At 35.1% G+C, this 20,957-nt stretch overlaps 2 protein-coding genes across 2 annotated transcripts; both read left to right on the plus strand.

Annotated features, from left to right (window-relative positions):
* The first annotated feature begins 3,551 nt into the window (after window positions 1-3,551).
* LOC140863421 (secreted RxLR effector protein 161-like) lies at window positions 3,552-3,992 on the plus strand. Its single transcript, XM_073266851.1, has one exon. It carries the CDS (start codon window positions 3,552-3,554, stop codon window positions 3,990-3,992), a length of 441 nt encoding a protein of 146 aa, XP_073122952.1.
* An 11,775-nt stretch (window positions 3,993-15,767) lies between these two features.
* Window positions 15,768-18,777, plus strand: LOC140876152 (probable pectinesterase 29). The gene is made up of 5 exons (XM_073280030.1): window positions 15,768-16,046; window positions 16,184-16,343; window positions 16,431-16,643; window positions 17,721-17,965; window positions 18,435-18,777. Exons 1-5 carry the CDS (start codon window positions 15,808-15,810, stop codon window positions 18,616-18,618), a joined length of 1,041 nt encoding a protein of 346 aa, XP_073136131.1. The 5' UTR covers window positions 15,768-15,807; the 3' UTR covers window positions 18,619-18,777.
* Window positions 18,778-20,957: the final 2,180 nt, after the last annotated feature.

The raw sequence follows: 20,957 nt of genomic DNA on the forward strand, positions 1-20,957 counted from the left end.
TTATGATCTTAAAAACTCTCATAAATCATACATAAAACAACATATAAACATGAGTTTTCATAGTAAAATATATATACCCTTGAATAGGGTTTCAAAACATTAAAACTTTCCTTAGATTGCTGGTATGGAGAAATCCTTGACCTCGCGTGCGAGTTAGCCCTACGAACGAACGATGACCGAACATCTTCTTACTAGAGTGGAGGCAGATTTTTGAATGGGGTATGGGAGAATTGGGAAGGCGACGGGAAGGAGAGAGGAAGAAGAGAGAAAAGTTTGACGCAACAACTTTGAGGAGTACTAATGGGCCGAAAGCTTACTCGTTAACTAAAATAATATTCTTTAAGCTTTTCTCCACTCCATCTTTTAAAATAAAAGTTACACACAACTTTTGTATGAAAAATATTTATAACCAACATATTTAACTTAAACTTTTCTTACACTTCGTTCGTAGACGAACCTCGATTCCTTTCGTCTCCGAAAATAATTCCATACCTGGACAACATTAAAATAACATGAAGATATTAAAACATCGGCATAACATATCATAACTTTTAACACTCCAAAAAAATACGTATAATCATAAAAAAATTAATTAAAACATTTTAAATCCTCGTGAGCGGGTTAGTGGACTACTGGACCTTACAATCTACCCTCCATAAAATAATTTCGTCCTCGAAATTCGACTTACCAAATAGCTCTGGGTAGCGACTATGCATATCATCCTCAATCTCTCACGTAGCTTCCTCTACCAACTGATTATGCCACAGAACCTTAACCATTCCGATTTCTCGGTTTCTCAACTTTTTGACTTGTTGGTCCAAGATTTGAACGGGAGTCTCCTCATAAGACAAGTCTGGCGTCCATTGGACTGGTTCAGGACGAATCACATGGGATGTGTTTGAGACATATTTCCTCAACATGGAGATGTGGAACACATTGTGTAGATTCGATAGGTTTGGAGGTAAGGCAACTCGATAAGCTCGAGCCCCAAATTTCTCTATGATCTCTAAAGGTCCTATGTATCTCAGACTCAGCTTCCCTTTCTTTCCAAACCTCATTACTCCCTTAAAAGTTGACATCTTCAGAAAAACATGATCTCTAACCTCAAATTCCAACTCTCTACGTCGTTGATCGGCATAGCTTTTCTGATGACTTTGGATTGTATGCATTCTATCTCTGATCGTGGCCACTAGACCCACTGCTTGAGCCACTATCTCTGGCCCTAAAACTTCTCGTTCTCCAACCTCATCCCAATGCAAATGAGTTCTACACTTCCTCCCATACAAGGTTTCATACGGAGCCATACCAATCGTTGCTTGGTAACTGTTATTGTAGGTGAACTCCACTAGAGGCAACTTTGACTCCTAACTACATGTAAAATCGATAAACAAGCTCTTAGCATATCCTCAAAAATCTGGATAACTCGCTCCGACTACCCATCTGTCTGTGGGTGAAATGTTGTGCTGAAGGCCAACTTAATACCTAATCCACGGTGCAAACTCACCCAATACTCCAAAGTAAATCTAGGATCTCTATCAGACACTATTCTGGATGGAACCCCATGTAATCTGACTATCTCTCGATATGTGGAGACAAAGTTCAAGGGGTTGAGTTGTGTGATTACTGTATTTTAGGATAAGCCAAGATGGTATCATTTGGTTCAGGACAACACTCATCAACAAAACCTCTTGAATACATACATGCGGATCTTTGGGGTCCTTCTAAAACTCATACACATGGAGGCAGCCGGTATTTCTTGTCTATTATTGATGACGACTCAAGAATGGTATGGACACATCTGTTGAAAACAAAAGATGAGACCACTGAAAAATTTAAGGAATGGTTGCAACTCACTGAAAACCAATCATGCATGAAGGTAAAGTACTTAAGAACAGATAATGGACTTGAGTTCCTCTCTACAGAATTCAAGAATATTTGTAAAGCTAGAGGGATAACCAGACACTTCACTGTACCAAGGACACCACAACAGAATGGGGTAGCAGAAAGGATGAATCGTACCCTATTAGAAAGAGTGACGTGCTTAATACTAAATGCAGGACTTCCAAAAACATTCTGGGGTGAAGCTTTGGCAACAACAACTTTTCTGATAAACAGGTGTCCATCCAGTGCCTTGAACCTCAAGACACCTATGGAGATATGGAACAAGAAACCATCAGATTACTCAATACTAAAAGTATTTGGTTGATTGGCCTGTGCTTACATAAAACAAGACAAGCTAGAACCAAGAGCCTTGAAGTGTATGTTCATTGGATATCCAAAAGGAGTGAAAGGCTATAAGGTCTGGAATTTAGAGAACACGGGCCCTAGATGTTTCAATACAAGGGATGTAACATTTAATGAGTCAAGAATGGCCTATAATAACAATGAGACTGATACACAAGGTATCCATATGGATAATCAGAAGTTACAAGTTGATGTGGAGTTTACTGAAGTTAATAAAGACTCAGAACCTGAACTAAGTATTGAACAACCTGAGGATCAAGCTCGGGACAGGAACATTCCTCCACAGACTGATAACCCCAGTAACTATAAACTGGCTAGGGATAGACAAAGGAGAGAAATAAGGCCTCCTCAAAGATATGCTGAGGCAGAAATGATCTCCTATGCTTTAAATACAGCAGAAAAGGTGGAGTATTCGGAGCCTACATCATATGAAGAGGCAATGTCCAGTAAGGAGAAAAGTCAATGGCAAGATGCTATGAAGGAGGAATTAGAAACACTTATGAAGAATAATACCTGGCAACTGGTTGAAAAGAAGAAGGATGACAGAATACTTGGATGAAAATGGTTGTTTAAACTTAAAGAAGACACCACATCTATAAAGAGAGTGAAGTTTAAATTCAGACTTGTAGCTAAGGGGTATTCACAGATTGAGGGATTAGAATTCAATGAAATTTTCTCTCCAGTTTCCAAGCATTCATCTATAAGGCTGATCCTGGCCTTAGTCACTCAGCTAGATATGGAACTAGAACAACTAGACGTCAAGACAACTTTTCTACATGGTGATCTTGAAGAGAAAATTCTCATGGAACTACCAAAGGGCTATCATCATAACAAAACCAAGAATAAGGTATGTTTATTAAAAAGGTCTCTATATGGTTTCAAGAAAAGTCCTCGGCAGTGGTATAGGAAATTCGATGAGTTAATGGAAAGGATAAACTACATCAGGAGTAGTTATGACAGCTGCGTGTACTTTGACTCAGAAAATAGTCTTAATAGGACATATCTTCAACTATATGTAGATGGTATGCTTATTGCGAGTAGAGACAAAAGGGCAGTAAATGAACTAAAGAAGAAACTGAGCTCTGAATTTGACATGAAGGAATTAGGAGAGGCTAAGAAGATATTAGGAATTGAGATTGACAGAAACAGGGTTAAAAGGATCTCTATTTCTGAATCAGGAAGCATATCTCAGCAAAGTGCTAAGAAAATTCAATATGGATGAATCAAAGGCAACAACTACTCCTTTGGGACAACATCATAAGTTTTCTGCACAACAATCCCCAAGTAGTGAGCAAGAAAAACAGGATATGATGAATATTCCTTATGCTAATGGAGTTGGAAGCATCATGTATGGCATGGTGTGTACTCGGCCAGATCTTGCACATGCAATTAGTGTGGTTTCAAGATTTATGTCAAATCCTGGTAGAGCTCATTGGGAGGCATTAAAGTGGATCATGAGATACCTAAAAGGTCCAGCAAACACTGAACTTATGTTTAAAAGACAAGAAGCTGCAACAATACCAATCAAAGGGTATGTTGACTCTGATTATGCAGACAACATAGACTCAAGGAAGTCACTCACTAGTTTCATATTTACTGCTTTTGGAACAACAGTAAGTTGGAAGTATATGCTTCAATCGGTGGTAGCACTATCTATTACAGAGGCTGAATATATAGCTGTGACAAAAGCTATAAAGGAAGCAATATGGCTGAAAGGATTTGTGAATGAGCTTGGCATAAAGCAATAGACAGTGACTGTTAACTGTGATAGCCAAAGTGCTATACATTTATCAAAACATCAAGTATTTCATGAGAGGTCTAAACATATTGGTAGCACTTACTCGTGTCGCGCCCAAATTAACTCAACTAAGATTAACTAAATTAACATGTAGTAGCAAGAGTAAGGATCGTTGCCACGAGGAAAGTGAAATTTATTTGTATTCTTAAAAATACTGGAAATAAATAAAAGAGGATTTTAGATTTTTGAATTAACTACTATGCAAAAATTAAAATAAGAAAGATCAATAAACTAACGAGACTTGGTATCAGACGACTACACCCTTGAAATCATTCACTCGATCATCGATTCTCTAAAAATAATTAATTTTCATTGAATATTCACCATTGAAAATCTAATTTCTGTTCCACCTTAATCTTAGTTAATTAGACATCAGCGTTCTAGATTAACCCTTACCAATTAATCAACTCAAATACCAACGATCTAGATCTAAATCTAAGGTAGCATTCATATGAGTGAAACTGATGAATCTAGACAACACATGCACCAGCGGATGTATTTAGCTTAGTCAATTGTTGTTCCTACGATTTAACAAATTCAACAGTAGAAAATATTAATCATAGTTGCTTCACAAATTAGATGATTCAAACAATTACGGAATTAAATTCTAATTTAGCGGTAGATTGTACGAAAGAATTATCAGGTGATCAGTCTAATAATCAAACACACAAGCATGAAATAAACCAGAACAACTCTTGATACTCGATAAAAATCAAACATTGAAAATCAAAATCTCACAAAGTGAATAAAATCAAGGGTTTCGTCTTCCTTAACCAAGTACTAAGAAAGAATTAAATCTAAGAAAAGAGAGATAAAACCTAGCCGCCAGGAGAGTTCTTCCACGTTCTAAGCCTCCCAATCTTATGATTGGTTTGTAAAAATCGGAATCGAGACCTAATAAAAGTCTAGAGTCTAAAACAAAAGAGTTCCCAAAAATAAAAATTCTTCCCGAACAGACCCGCTCGCTCGATTGGTAAAGATTGACCGATCGAGCGAGCAAAAATTATCCAGCTACTGTCTTCATACTTTTTTGGCCGCTCGATCGGTAAAGTTTAATCGATCGAGCGAGCTAACTTTTTTCCAGCGCGCAACGTTTTTGAAAATTTCATATCTCTAGATCTAGCAGTCGGATTGAGCTGAAATTTGGACAGTAGCTTCAAAACATCCTAAATTTCATTCTGAACAATGGAGATTGGATTTGGATCTCTATAAAATTAAAAATGAGTTTTTTTATCATTGCTACTCCGTAATTCATTCTCGCGCAATAGCTTTTCCATCTTTTTCTCTCAAATTCATCTACCTTTTGCTCATTCTCCTTCTTCTCCTAAATCCAACCAAAAACAATAATTAGGAACTATAAAGTGAATTAAAGCAATGCAAATTCTCCTAATCATATCAATTTAACCGAAATAACCATAATAAATCATCACCACATCAAATTCCCCCATACTTAAACCTTGCTCGTCCTCGAGCAACACAAAAATATAAGCAAAGATGAATCATGAAAATCACAGCCTCAAAGAAGTTCCCACATACAAAACAAAATTACAAATACTCTCGATTTTCCACAGTTCACCATCAGTCAAGCATGAACGTGCATGTGTGACATGTTACCCCAGCTATTTGCAACTTCAAAAGACAAGTTTCAAGACTGTTCGCTAACCTAAGATAATTCAGTGTAAGTATCACAATCAAGTCTTGTTCCTCCCAACAATCCCTAAACAAAAACACGACTCTCTTGAGATATAAGTACGCTCCTTCGGATTTTGCCCCCGATTTTTCTTAAGCCCCAATAATTAGCCGCAAACTTAGCTATAACTAAGATAGAATTTGAATTTCAATCTTCTCATCTATAGCCCGAATGGAGCTACAATCTCATTGAACCCGCAAACTTAGCATGGAAAAGTGAATAGAATTTCAAACACTTTCCAACCCCGGATGGAATTTTTATTGATCTTCAAAAAAAATTCATAAAAACAATTTAACAAGTGCGCTCAAGATCGTAATGCAATGTCATAAAAACCATCAGAATTCAAGAAACACTATCAAGTTTCACAAACACCTATTGTCGTGCAATGGTCCAACAGACATCCACATTATCTAATACATCGCTACACTACACCGGTTAAACATCCGTGCTAAAAAATATTCACTACTTAACCTACGGTTCTCATGTCCAATCAAGAGTAAAATCTTCTCACCAAAAACAATTTTAACAACTTCTTTATCATAGGCTAACAATCATCATCCTACTTACTATGAGGTCATAAAAAAAATTCTCTCTCTCAAAAACCGGCTACATCCTCTCAATGACTGGCTAAGTCCTCTCCCCCATACTTAAAAATCTTACATTGTCTCTAATGTAAGTAAAAACGCAAAAAAAATAAAAACAAATAAAATAAAAGAATTGAAATGAAAGAGAATACCACCCTTGGGTTGCCTCCCAAGCAGCGCTAGATTTTCAGTCTTCAGCTTGACCCTCAGAAGCACTTATCAAAGAGCGGTTGATGCCCAAAATAAGTGTCATATGACACCACAAATGGGTCTTTGTTCCATGTGCCCTCAAGCTTGGCTAGATATAAATAGTTTAAGCTCGTCACCTCAACAACACTCCATAGCGGCTGAGAAACATGGGAAAAGAACATCTATGCGGGCTCTCGGAAGCCAAAATATTTTGAAACTGGTATTGATGGAAGGAAAAGATCTTGGGGATGTGTGTATGATAATATTATCGATGAGCTCATATCGATAGACTCTTGAACTCCGTCATCCTCAAACATTAGTGGTAACATATTTCCATCATACGCTATTTTTTCCAGAACATATTTCGGTTGCGGTTCAATAAGAAGAGAATACTCAAACGCCTCTAAATCTTCAACATGATTTGATTCGCACACCCAATCCTGGTTCTCTGATTCATCATCATGGAATCAAATCGGGTTGGTCACTGCTTGAGTATCTTGCTCCACTTCCTGTTCTCGGTGTTCATGAACGATTGATCTCTTGATATTCTCTATGTGCTCCACAAGGTGAAATCTAGAATTTTTTTAGATCTTCTATAGCTTCCCTAGTTGATGCCACAAGCTTGCTCATAATATCCTCTAGCGGATGTAAGACCAATTTAGAACAACTTTCCTCCTCCTTTTGAAGCTCGAAATGGTTGGTCTGTAAAATCCGTGTGTGTAAGATCCCAATACCGGTAATAGTCAAATTCTGCCATATCATCCAACAAATGCATCAAACTATCATCATCTCGACAAAATAATGAACTACCGGCTACGAAAGCTCCTTCAATTACCCATCTTCTTGTCACTGCATCCAAACCATCAAGAAAAAATGTAAGGGGAGAACAGTTAGAAAAATCATGAAATCGGAAAATGGTCTCTAAATCCTTGTATCTCTCCCATGCTGCGTAGAAAGGCTCCCCGAGTTGCTGGATAAAACTTGTGAATACTTGTAGATTTGACATCTCGAAGTATTACACCACAAAAATTCTTGCAAAAATAAAAAAACGGTGAAAGAAAGAAAGAAATAATAATAATAATAATAATAATAATAATAATAATAATAATAAAAACAAACACACAATAAATTAAACGCCTTCCCCGGCATCGGCGCCAAAATTTGGTAGCACTTAGTCGTGTCGCGCCCAAATTAACCCAACTCAGATTAACTAAATAAACATGTAGTAGCGAGAGTAGAGATCGTTCCCACGAGGAAAGTGAAATTTATTTGTGTTCTTAAAAATACTGGAAATAAATAAAATGAGATTTTAGATTTTTAAATTAACTACTATGCAAAAATTAAAATAAGAAAGATCAATAAACTAACGAGACTTGGTATCGGACGAATACACCCTTGAAATCATTCACTCGATCATCGATTCTCTAAAAATAATTAATTTTCATTGAATATTCACCATTGAAAATCTAATTCATGTTCCACCTTAATCTTAATTAATTAGATACCAGCGTTCTAGATTAATCCTTACCAATAAATCAACCCAAATACCATCGATCTAGATTTAAATCTAAGGTAGCATTCATACGAGTGAAACTGATGAATCTAGACAACACATGCACCAGCGGATGTATTTATCCTAGTCAATTGTTGTTCCTACGATTTAATAAATTCAACAGCAGAAAATATTAATCATAGTTGCTTCACAAATTAGATGATTCAAACAATTACGGATTTGAATTCTAATTTAGCGGTAGATTGTACGAAAGAATTATCAGGTGATCAATCTAATAATCAAACACACAAGCATGAAATAAACCAGAACAACTCTTGATACTCGATAAAAATCAAACATTAAAAATCAAAATCTCACAAAGTGAATAAAATCAAGGATTTCGTCTTCCTTAACCAAGTACTAAGAAAGAATTAAATCTAAGAAAACAGAGATAAAAACTAGCCGCCAGGAGAGTTCTTCCACGTTCTAAGCCTCCCAATCTGATATTTGATGTGTAAAAATCGGAATCGAGACCTAATAAAAGTCTAGAGTCTAAAATAAAAGAGTTCCCAAAAATAAAAATTCTTCCCGAACTGACCCGCTCACTCGATTGGTAAATATTGACCGATCGAGCGATCTAAAATTATCCAGCTACTGTCTTCATACTTTTTTAACCGCTCGATCGGTAAAGTTTAACTGATCGAGCGAGCTCACTTTTTTTCAGCGCAACATTTTTGAAAATTTCATATCTCGAGATCTAGCCGTCGGATTGAGCTGCAAATTGGACATCAGCTTCCAAACATCTTGAATTTTATTCTGAACATTTGAGATCGGATTTGGATCTCTCTAAAATTAAAATAATTTTTTTTATCATTGCTGCTCCGTAATTCATTCTCGCGCAATAGCTTTTCCATCTTTTCCTCTAAAATTCATCTACCTTTTGCTCATTCTCCTTCTTCTCCTAAATCCAATCAAAAATAATAATTAGAAACTATAAAATGAATTAAAGCAATGCAAATTCTCCTAATCATATCAATTTAATCGAAATAACCATAATAAATCATCACCACATCAAATTCCCTCATACTTAAACCTTGCTCGTCCTCGAGCAACACAAAAATATAAGCGAAGATGAATCAGGAAAATCATAGCCTCAAAGAAGTTCCCACATAAAAAAACAAAATTACGAATACTCTCGATTTTTCACAGTACACCATCAGTCAAGCATGAACGTGTGTGTGTGACATGTTACCCCAGCTACATGCAACTTCAAAAGACAAGTTTCAAGATTGTTCGCTGACCTAAGACAATTAAGTGAAGTATCACAATCAAGTCTCCTTTCTCCCAACAATCCCTAAACAAAAACACGACTCTCTTGAGATATAAGTACGCACCTTCGGATTTTGCACCCCCGATTTTTCTTAAGCCCCAATAATTACCCGCAAACTTGCTTATAACTAAGATAGGATTTGAATTTCAATCTCCTCGCCTATAGCCAGGATGAAGCTACAATCTCATTGAACCCGCAAACTTAGCATGAAAAAGTGAATAGAATTTTAAACACTTTTCAAGCAAGGATGGAATTGTTATTGATTTTCAAAAAAAATTCATAAAAACCATTTAACAAGAGCGCTCAAGATCGTAATGCAATGTCATAAAAACCATCAGAATTCAAGAAACACTATCAAGTTTCACAAACACCTATTGTCGTGCAATGATCCAACAGACATTCACAGTATCTAATACATCGCTACACTACACCGGTTAAACATGCGTGCTTAAAAATATTCACTACTTAACCTATGGTTCTCATGTCCAATCGAAAGTAAAATCTTCTCACCAAAAACAATTTTAACAACTTCTTTATTATAGGCTATCAATCATCATCCTACTTACTATGAGCTCAAAAAAAAAAAATTCTCTCTCTCAAAAACCGGCTACATCCTCTCAATGACTGGCTAAGTCATCTCCCCCATACTTAAAATCTTGCATTGTCCCCAATGTAAGTAAAAACACAAAAATAAATAAAAACAAAAAAACAAATAAAATAAAAGAAACGAAATAAAAGAGAATACCCTCCTTGGGTTGCCTCCCAAGCAGCGCAAGATTTTCAGTCTTCAGCTTGACCCTTAGAAGCACTTCTCAAAGAGCAGCTGACGCCCAAAATAAGTGTCATATGATACCACAAATGGGTATTTGTTCTATGTGCCCTCAAGCTTGGCTAGATATAATTTAAGCTCGTCACCTCAACAACACTCCATAGCTGCTGGGAAACATGGGAAAAGAACATCTATGCGCTCTCGGAAGCCAAAATCTTTTGAAATTGATATTGATGGAAGGAAAAGATCTTGGGGATGTGTGTATGATAATACTATCGACGAGCTCATATCGATAGACTCTTGAACTCCATCATCCTCAGACATTAGTGGTAACATATTTCCATCATAAGCTATTTCTTCCAGAACATCTTCCGGCTGTGGTTCAATAAGAAGAGAAGACTCAAACGCCTCTAATTCTTCAGCATGATTTGATTCGCACTCACAATCCTGGTTCTCTGATTCATCATCATTGAATCAAATCGGGTTGGTCACTACTTGAGTATCTTGCTCCACTTCCTGTTATCGGTGTTCATGAACGATTGATCTCTTGATATTCTCTATGTGCTCCACAAGGTGACATATAGAATTTTTTAGATCTTCTATAGCTTCCTCAGTTGATGCCACAAGCTTGCTCATAATATCCTCTAGTGGATGTAAGACCAATTTAGAACAACTTCCCTCCTCCTTTTGAAGCTCGAATGGTGGGTCAGTAAAATCCGGGTGTGTAAGATCCCAATACCGGTAATAGTCAAATTCTGCCATATCATCCAACAGATGCATCAAACAATCATAATCTCGGCAAAATAATGAACTACCGGCTACGAAAGCTCATTCAATTACCCATCTTCTTGTCACTGCATCCAAACCATCAAAAAAAAATGTAAGGGGAGAACAGTAAAAAAAATAATGAAACCGGAATATGGTCGCTAAATCCTTGAATCTCTCCCATGCTGCGTAGAAAGGCTCTCCGTGTTGCTGGATAAAACTTGTGAATACTTGTCGATTTGACATCTCGAAGTATAACACCAAAAAAATTCTTGAAAAAATAAAAAAACGGTGAAAGAAAGAAAGAAATAATAATAATAATAAAAACAAAAACAAAAACAAAAACACAATAAATTAAACTCCTTCCCCGGAAACGGCGCCAAAATTTGGTAGCACTTAGTCGTGTTGTGCCCAAATTAACCCAACTCAGATTAACTAAATAAACATGTAGTAGCGAGAGTAGGGATCGTTTCCACGAGAAAAATGAAATTTATTTGTGTTATTAAAAATACTGGAAATAAATAAAAGGGGATTTTAGATTTTTGAATTAACTACTAAGCAGAAATTAAAATAAGAAAAATCAATAAACTAACGAGACTTGGTATCGGATGACTACACCCTTGAAATCATTCACTCGATCATCGATTCTCTAAAAATAATTAATTTTCATTGAATATTCACCATTGAAAATCTAATTCATGTTCCACCTTAATCTTAGTTAATTAGACATCAGCGTTCTAGATTAACCCTTACCAATAAATCAACCCAAATACCAGCGATCTAGATTTAAATCTAAGGTAGCATTCATATGAGTGAAATTGATGAATCTAGACAACACATGCACCAGCGGATGTATATAGCCTAGTCAATTGTTGTTCCTACAATTTAACAAATTCAACAGCAGAAAATATTAATCATAGTTGCTTCACAAATTAGATGATTCAAACAATTACGGATTTGTTAAATCGTAGGAACAGCGAAAAATATTAATCATTGTTGCTTCACAAATTAGATGATTCAAACAATTACGGATTTGAATTCTAATTTAGCGGTAGATTGTACGAAAGAATTATCAGTTGATCAATCTAATAATCAAACACACAAGCATGAAATAAACTAGAACAACTCTTCATACTCGATAAAAATCAAACATTGAAAATCAAAATCTCACAAAGTGAATAAAATCAAGGGTTTTGTCTTCCTTAACCAAGTACTAAGAAAGAATTAAATCTAAGAAAAGAGAGATAAAACCTAGCCGCCAGGAGAGTTCTTCCACGTTCTAAGCCTCTCAATCTGATGATTGATGTGTAAACATCGGAATTGAGGCCTAATAAAAGTCTAGAATCTAAAATAAAAGAGTTTCCAAAAATAAAAATTCTTCCCGAACAGACCCGCTCACTCGATCGATAAAGATTGACCGATCGAGCGAGCTAAATTATCCAGCTACTGTCTTCATAATTTTTTTGCCGCTCGATCGGAAAAGTTTAACCGATCGAGCGAGCTCACTTTTTTCCATCGCGCAATGGTTTTGAAAATTTCATATCTCGAGATCTAGCCGTCGGATTGAGCTAAAATTTGGACAGCAACTTCAAAACATCTTGAATTTCATTTTGAACAGTGAGATTGGATTTGGATATCTTTATAATTAAAAATGATTTTTTTATCATTGCTGCTCCGTAATTCATTCTCGCGCAATAGCTTTTCCATTTTTTCCTCTCAAATTCATCTACCTTTTGCTCATTCTCCTTCTTCTCCTAAATCCAACCAAAAACAATAATTAGGAACTATAAAATGAATTAAAGCAATGCAAATTCTCCTAATCATACAAATTTTACCAAAATAACCATAATAAATCATCACCACATCACATATTGATGTAAAGCTCCATTTTGTAAGGGATGTCATTTCAAAAGAGGAGGTGAAACTACTAAAGATAAATACTGAAGAGAATTCAGCTGATGCCTTGACCAAGGCACTACCTCAACTGAAGTTCAAGATCTGCCTTGACTTAGTTGGAGTGGTGGAAAGGACTTAGTTTCAACTGAATGAGAGGTAATCAACTTGTTGGCAAGGTGGAGATTGTTGGATTTAAGCGTCAATCAAGTTGATCTTCTTGGGCTTATTATTGGATTAAATAAATGGACCAGAGTTTATACTTGTGTCTCGGTGGCCAAGGGGCTTAAGTTAAACTAAAGCCTATTGCAACATAACAATCAAGAAAGATCGGGACTCCTTTGAAACTCCTTTGAGCTTCGGTTATATAAAGAGCTGAGATGCAAGATAAGAGGATGATCGAATTGGCTTTTAAGGGAAAAACATAACAATCAAGAAAGATCGACAAAGGGAAGAACAGGAAAAATCGGTAATCCAAATCAGATCAAGGGAGTCACATAGAGAAGAAGGGTTGTGAGGAATTATTATTAAAGCTCTGTAATTCTTCTTATCATTTTGTGTTCGATCTTAAGAGGGATTGATTTACTGTAAACTTTGATCGAGATTCCTTTCAATAAGAAGTGATTATCCTCCCCGTGGATGTAGGCTATGCAAATAGCTGAACCACGTATATCTTGTGTATTGTTCTTATTTGATTTTTGGTTCTTGATTGTTGAATGTGTCGTGAGTGTTCTTGAATGAGTTCGAACATGTATTGGATTTGATTTCATTTGTTAGCTGGTTACAATAATTGATTCACAAAGAGTCTTAGCAAAGGGTTCGGATTGAATTGAGTTAGTTCTTGAATTAGAGCGATCATCTGAATCTAGATGTTTTGGTGTTGAATCTGTTTGGATCTCATAACACAATCTACCTAAAAATTGAAGAAATCTTTTGTAATAGGCCAATATATTCAGTGTTATGCAAAAGGTGATATTGGCTCAATTGATATAATTGATCAATACTGTTAACATCAAGGAAAACGAGCAAATGGTTTTGTGATTTCATTGTTTTGCAAAATAAACAATAGTTCAAATTTCAAATAAATTATGAATCGAATCTCGATCGTCAATCGAGAAATGAGAATCTTAGCTCAGCTACATGAGCAAATGGTTAAAGCACACGTCAAGCTATTCATTAACTGAAGCGCTCATCAACGCAACAGAGGCAGCTTGTTTGAAGCGCTCACAGAGGAAAAACAACAAGCACTTGGCGGGCAGAAATTAGAAGACCCATCCAGCAAAAATGTAGCACTTCAAATCCAATCAAAATAACACCAAACCAGCCAACAACCACCCCTCAATCAACCCAGCACGCAGCTCAATCAATTGAAGCTTGCCCTATACCCAATCGAGAACCCTAGCTGTCAAAGCGAGGGAAATGAAGCAGCAGATAATGCAGCAAGAAACCAGCCTCAAACCCAGTTAAGAACCCCTCCAAATCACTCCAACAATACACCAAAACCAACGCCCAAGCCAGGAAACCAACAGAGTAAAGCAACGCAGATCGCGACCTTTAAACCTGCGCAAATATCAATCTGTTGCACTTCGAGTACCCACATCTATAGATTTCATATTTGATATAGAAAATGACAATCAAGAATGAAGATGGGTTGTCCCAAATAATTGACGAGGGAGTAGATTAGGTTTACAACATTTAGTAGAATGGTAAATTGATGAAGATGGGTTGACCGGTTGGGGAGGTGAGTAGGAAAGCTTGGATTGGTTTAGCAGGTAAAGGCCGATAGTTTTGACGCTCAATTGGACGGATGGACCAATTGCGGAAACACAGTAAATAACGGAGGACTAAATTGGGTCGATGAAACAACGGAGGACCAAATCAGGAAGGGGGCCTAAAATGAGAGACCATATTGCGAATTATCCCGTGCTAAAAGTATTACAATTGTAGGTGATATCCGATCCTCTGACATGTAGGGATGCAGATGAACATGAATGCCCGACGGAGATGGGGATGACTGATGAGTATGAGGGTGGATACAATAAATGGGGATGGGGATGAGGATGAAGACATAAAATCATACTCGAACCTCACCAATTGACCACAAAAACTCTTGTAAAACGGTCTCACGGGTCAATTTCGTGAGACAAATGGGTCTTTTATTTGGGTCATCCATGAAAAATTATTATTTTCTAGGAAAAACTGTAATTTTAATTTGGTCTTGTACATTTTTCAATTTGCGATTTATTTTTTCTATGTTTTCATATTTCAGTTTTAGTCCTGCATGTTTCGATTTTTGGCAATTTTAGTCCTTTTTCTTCAAAAATGTCTATGTGACAATATACACGTCAGCTTCACATCAGCACTGCATCGAAAAAAATACTAAAATTGTCAAAAAAAACAAAGATAGCGGACTAAAACTGAAATCTGAAAATATAGAGGATTGAAAACGCAAAGTGACTAACATACATGACCAAAAAAATAATTTTTCCTATTTTTTATGCAAAAAATATTACTTTTTTTATTGTAAATATAAATTGAGTTGACTGTCTCACAGATATCTTAAGATCATGATACTGTTTCACGAGAGACCTACTCCTCATTGACATTCCAACCTTTGAAAACTAACTTTTAATTTCTACACTCCATGTTCTCTAGTTTACCCACGTACAGAATTTGTGCCAAAAAAGGAAGGAAAAAAAAGTTTTCAAAAAACGAAAAAATATTTATTATGAAATATAATCATGAAGTCTGATTCTTCGAATCAAGCCGGCATCACAATTTTCATCACTTACCTTTTTGACTGCCCTCAAATCTCTCAAAAAAATATAAATCGATACAAATTCTATATATAACATCTAATATATATAATTGAAATAAATGAGAATTTCAACAAAATTATTTCACCAAAATCATTAATGAAGTTTTTCAGATTTTGTGCACATAATTCACTCCCCATGGCAAGAGACAAGAATTGAGTTGTTTCTTCAATCCCCTTCCTCTTCCCACACGATCTTATTTCATTTCTTGTGCCAAATTTTCTCAAAAAAAAAAAAATGGCACATTTTCAATGGCTATCGTGTGTTCTTATTGTCCTTTTCTCAGTTCTTCAAACTTGTTATTCCATGTCTCAAATAAATCATCATTTTCACCATAGAAACGGTGTGGAGTTCCCAACAATTTATGTCGATCCCTCCGGGAAAGGTCATTACAAGACCATTCAAGCAGCCATCGATTCGGTCCCGTCGAACAACCTGAATTGGACCTGTATTTACATCAAACAAGGCACATATAGGTAACAAGCTGCATAAACCATGTGTTGTTTTTTTGAGTTCAAGAATTGAATTATATATGCATGCCGTTTTCGAATAGTATTCACACTTCGGTATTTATTTTTTAAAAAAAAATAAAAATTTATTCTCTTGGATGTAGGGAGAAAGTCCATATCCCTTTCGATAAACCATTCATATACCTAAAAGGCGAAAGGAAGCGAAAAACTCTTGTGATTTGGGGCGATCACGGTTCTATCGCGACCAGTGCTACGTTCATTTCTCAGGCAGACAACATCGTTGTCAAAAGCATAACGTTTATTGTAAGAAAAGCTCGTTTATATATACTACTTGTTTTATGAGACTAGCTAGGATGTGTTGCATCTTATTAATTATATCGAATGGTGCAGAATTCTTACAACTACCCTCCTACGGATTCGGGTAACCCGATGAGGCCAGCCGTCGCGGCGATGATAGAGGGGGACAAATCGGTCTTTTACCGCTGTGGATTCCTGGGATTGCAGGATACTCTGTGGGATGTTCAAGGAAGACATTACTTCAAGAGGTGCACTATTCAAGGGGCTGTTGATTTCATCTTTGGGTCTGGCCAATCACTTTATGAGGTACCAAACCACAAGGGTAAAGAGGACCATTTACGTACATATAGTTGTAGGGCTTAAAATTCTTCTCTCTTACAAATTTATCATTTTTTTAGATATAACCAATAAAATATATATATTTTTAGATATAACCAATAAATTTTTTTTTATATATATTTTTAAATTTGGATACGTCACCATAGAAAAAAATTGATATTTTGTTACCAAATTTGTAGTGTGAACCCAATATATATATATATATATGGAATTAAAATTGTAATTAGTATGTTTTATGTTTCAATGTTTTCCCCCTTTTTCCTATTTGATGATTTACCCTCATGAAATGTATTTATTATTAATGAAATTTATTTATTATATATTATTATAATTAATATAATTTGCCAAGATAATATTATTTCATTTTCCTTTTTATGCTTGTACAGATTTTACGAAATTAAAGGCCCATGTATGGGATCTTAGACAAAATCTTGAAATTATCATGGAAATTAAATACTCAAAACTTGAATGTGAATATGCCGGCTCACTATGAGGATATAATTGTCATAAAGATTTTGACTATTTGTTACGTGCCCACAACTTTGATAGTTTTATTGAAATATAGTAAAGTGTTGATATAAAAATAAAAAAAAGATGTCCAATCTAAGCAAAACATAATAAAGAACATGAAAACAAAATTATGGGCAAAGTACTTGATGAATACACAAAGTACGTAACTTCATAAAATGCTTTTCTTTCTTTAAAATGTAACTTAATAAAATGAATTTTAATTGCACTTTCACAAAGTGCGAGTCAAATGAAATTCCAGTGATTAAGGATGGCAATAGATGTGGGTGTGTAATAGATACTCTGTCAGTGTATATTCTCTCCTTTAATCTTCTAGGCTTTTTTTATTTGAAGAGAGTTTGAGAAGCCAAATAAAAAAAAAACGTTACATTTATACGTGTTACTTTTTCCCAATTGGACGAGATTTTGTTTGTTTGTTTTTTAGCCATTTATTTATAATAATAATTGCATTACAAATGCTTATCAGAGTCACGAAATTCCATTTAATTTGTTGTTGATTAATTGATGTTTGTATAGAGATGCACTATATCAGTACAAGCAGCAGCTCTAAATGGAGCACCAGGTTACATCACAGCTCAAGGAAGATCTAGCCCAAGAGAGAAAAATGGATTCGTTTTCAAAGGTTGCGTCATCAATGGCAATGGAGAGACATATTTAGGGAGACCATGGAGAGGGTTTGCTAGGGTTGTCTTTTACAACACCACTATGTCTCAGATTGTGGTCCCTGAGGGATGGGATGCTTGGTTATCCGAAGGCCGCGAGTAAGATTTCGTTTCTCTATTTATACAAGGAAATTAATTAGTCACTTCTCTCTGTTTGATCTATTGTTAGGTACTGTCAAAATGGTTTTGGTCTGTCTTATTTCCCATGTCATATGCAGTATTTACATACAAAATATCATTAATATATTTTGAATGTCGAATCAGCGCAACTAGGACAAAACTAAAGCATTGGGTGATTGGGATGAATTACTATTATTTGGTGTCAAGGGTAATACCTATGATGAATTACTAGAATCAGATATCTATGTCCTTCTATGGGACATATAATACATTACAGATGTATGATCATTACGCATAGTTTGTGATGCTAGCTAGTTTATTGTTAAAAACTAACAGGAGGGATTAAAACGTTTCTTGGTCTCAAAGGATGTGAAAAATAATCTTTATAGAAATTGTTTTTTTTTTGTTTTTTTGATGAAATATTGATCGTGAATGGAAATGTTTTCAGGTACCAATTGACATATGCTGAGTATGATTGTCACGGTTTAGGAGCAAACACTACGGGGAGAGTGAAATGGGCCAACAAGATGAGCAAAGGGATGTTGGGCAAATTTGCCGCAATATCATTCATTGATAATGAAGGTTGGCTCGAGGATGGGACGTTTAAAATGTTTCTTCCTTCGCTCAAGTAACTTGTACCATCAAATGGCTTCGAGAATGCAGTATGGCATCTAAAAAATATAATCTAATATAATATGTTTCTTTCATTCTAGAAAACATCTCTTCTTTAATTTGTATTGTTATGCACAAATTGTTCCTAATTAAAATATGGAAAAATTTGCATTTCTCTTTGTAGCTTTTTATGATGCAATCCTTGGATATTAATGGAAGTTTCATGCTAGTTTTAGGGTGGTATTTTACAGCTTTGATATAATGAACATCAATCGTGTGCATTTACGTGAACATGGGCTGAGATGATGTCTACTTATTGGATATACAGGCAACCACCTCAGCCGATATTCACATAAGTGTCTACTGTTTGTACTCACTACATCAAAATTCAGTGTCATCAGGGTGCATGGTACATATTAATAATATGTAGGGTCAATAAAAATCAATGGATTCCACAGGAATTGATAAATGTTCGTCCTTGGATTAATACTTTGTATCTTAAGGATAGCATCTCGTTACTTGATAAATTTATTATTTCTTCTGTCTTAATTATAAAGGTTTTTTTTTAGGTAAAATATTTTTTTGATCCATTAATTTGTCTATATTTTGGTTTTGGTTCATTAATTTTTCAAATTTTGGTTTTGGTACACTAACTTTTAATTTTCAGTGATTTTGGTCCAAATGCACACGTGTCAGCTATACAATGGCACACGTCAGCATTTTTCGGGTGATGTGTGCCAATGTCTGTCTAGCTGACACGTATGTAGTTTGACCAAAATCACTGAAAATTAAAAGTTAGTGTACCAAAAATAAATTTTAAAAAGTTAATGGACCAAAACCAAAACATATACAAGTTAATGGACCAAAAAAAGTAGGGGTAATTGCGTACATTACTCCTGTGAAATATCGAGATTGCTAAAAACCTCATATGAAAAAATAATGATCTACTAGCTCCTGTGTTTTTTTAATTTTGAGCACATACCTCCCTGTGTTTTCAAAATTTGTGCACATAACCCCTTGTCCGTACGTATTTTCAGGGATATTTGTGCATTAAATTTGAAAACACAAGGGGTTTATAGTAATAGGGGGTTTTTAGCAATCTCATGATTTTACAGGGATAATATATGACATTATCCCAAAAAAGTATTTCCCCTTTCTTTTATTTTTGGTTTACTTAGTAGTGTTTTTCTTTTCTTTTTTTTAAAAAAACTAATATATAGTTTTATTTATATTGTGTATCTTTTATTTTGACTTAATCAAGAAGGGAAAAAAAATGAAATTTGCTTGTAAAATTCGTTTTTCAGTGAAATTCTTAATTGGTGTAAAAACATGCCTATATATTTAGGACGAATGAAATAATATATTTTTTCTCAATTATGGTTGTTTATTATTTGGCTTGTTATATGATTCATTGAGTTATTATGCGTTACGAAGACCACATATACAAATGATCACACGACACCTTGATTTTCATATATATATATATATATATATAAATTTGATCACTTGCACCCTAGAGTGCAGGAAATTCGTGTGCGACCACTAAAATCCGGTATAATGATGCAAAAAAAAAAAACACAAAAACCACTAAAACCTGATCGCACACAAATTTCCTGCACCCTAGGGTGCAGGTGATTATATATATATATATATTATAACTTTTTTGTAATGAGATCATATTTTTCCTGTTTAAAACTTCTTTAAATTATATATTTAAGGGGATATATTATTTTTTTTTATGTTTTGAAAATATGACGTATGAACTAAATTAAAGGGTGCGATGATGAAGTCATGAACAACCACCAAAACATATCTTCGTAGGGGTTTTGTTCATGCCGCCCGCAGGGTGCAATCAAGTAGTCAAGTACTCGTTCCGTCGTTCCAAGTTTGAGTTTAACAAAATTATCTCCCTTGAATTCTTATTGCGTTGTTCTATTCATTAAAAAACTTAAGTACTTATGCTTCGATTTATTTTCAAACTTATGGATTTTAAATATTTTTTTGTTGTTTAGAAAAGTGTTGATACAATTAAGGTTTTGGTGTTGACAAGTTTAATTGCCAAAATTGATATAAGAACTAAACAGAATGTTGAGATAAAGTTTTGGTATTTGACAAAACATAAAGAAATATTTTGAAATGCAGATGCAGTCGAGATGCAAGCAGTCCAGACACAAGCAGTCCAGTCAAACATTATAGTGAAAAAGATCAAGATCAGATGAAGAAGATTGTTCACATAACCAGTTCAGTCAAGACTGCTAAGGATACGATTTAAAGAAATATTGGAATATATATTATCCTACAACTTAAAAACATATTTCAAATATAAAATCCGTTGCAAGATCCAGACACTTCTATTGAA

This window comes from Henckelia pumila, chromosome 1, assembly GCF_033568475.1.
Source record: "Henckelia pumila isolate YLH828 chromosome 1, ASM3356847v2, whole genome shotgun sequence".
In the NCBI taxonomy this organism is placed as follows: domain Eukaryota; kingdom Viridiplantae; phylum Streptophyta; class Magnoliopsida; order Lamiales; family Gesneriaceae; genus Henckelia; species Henckelia pumila.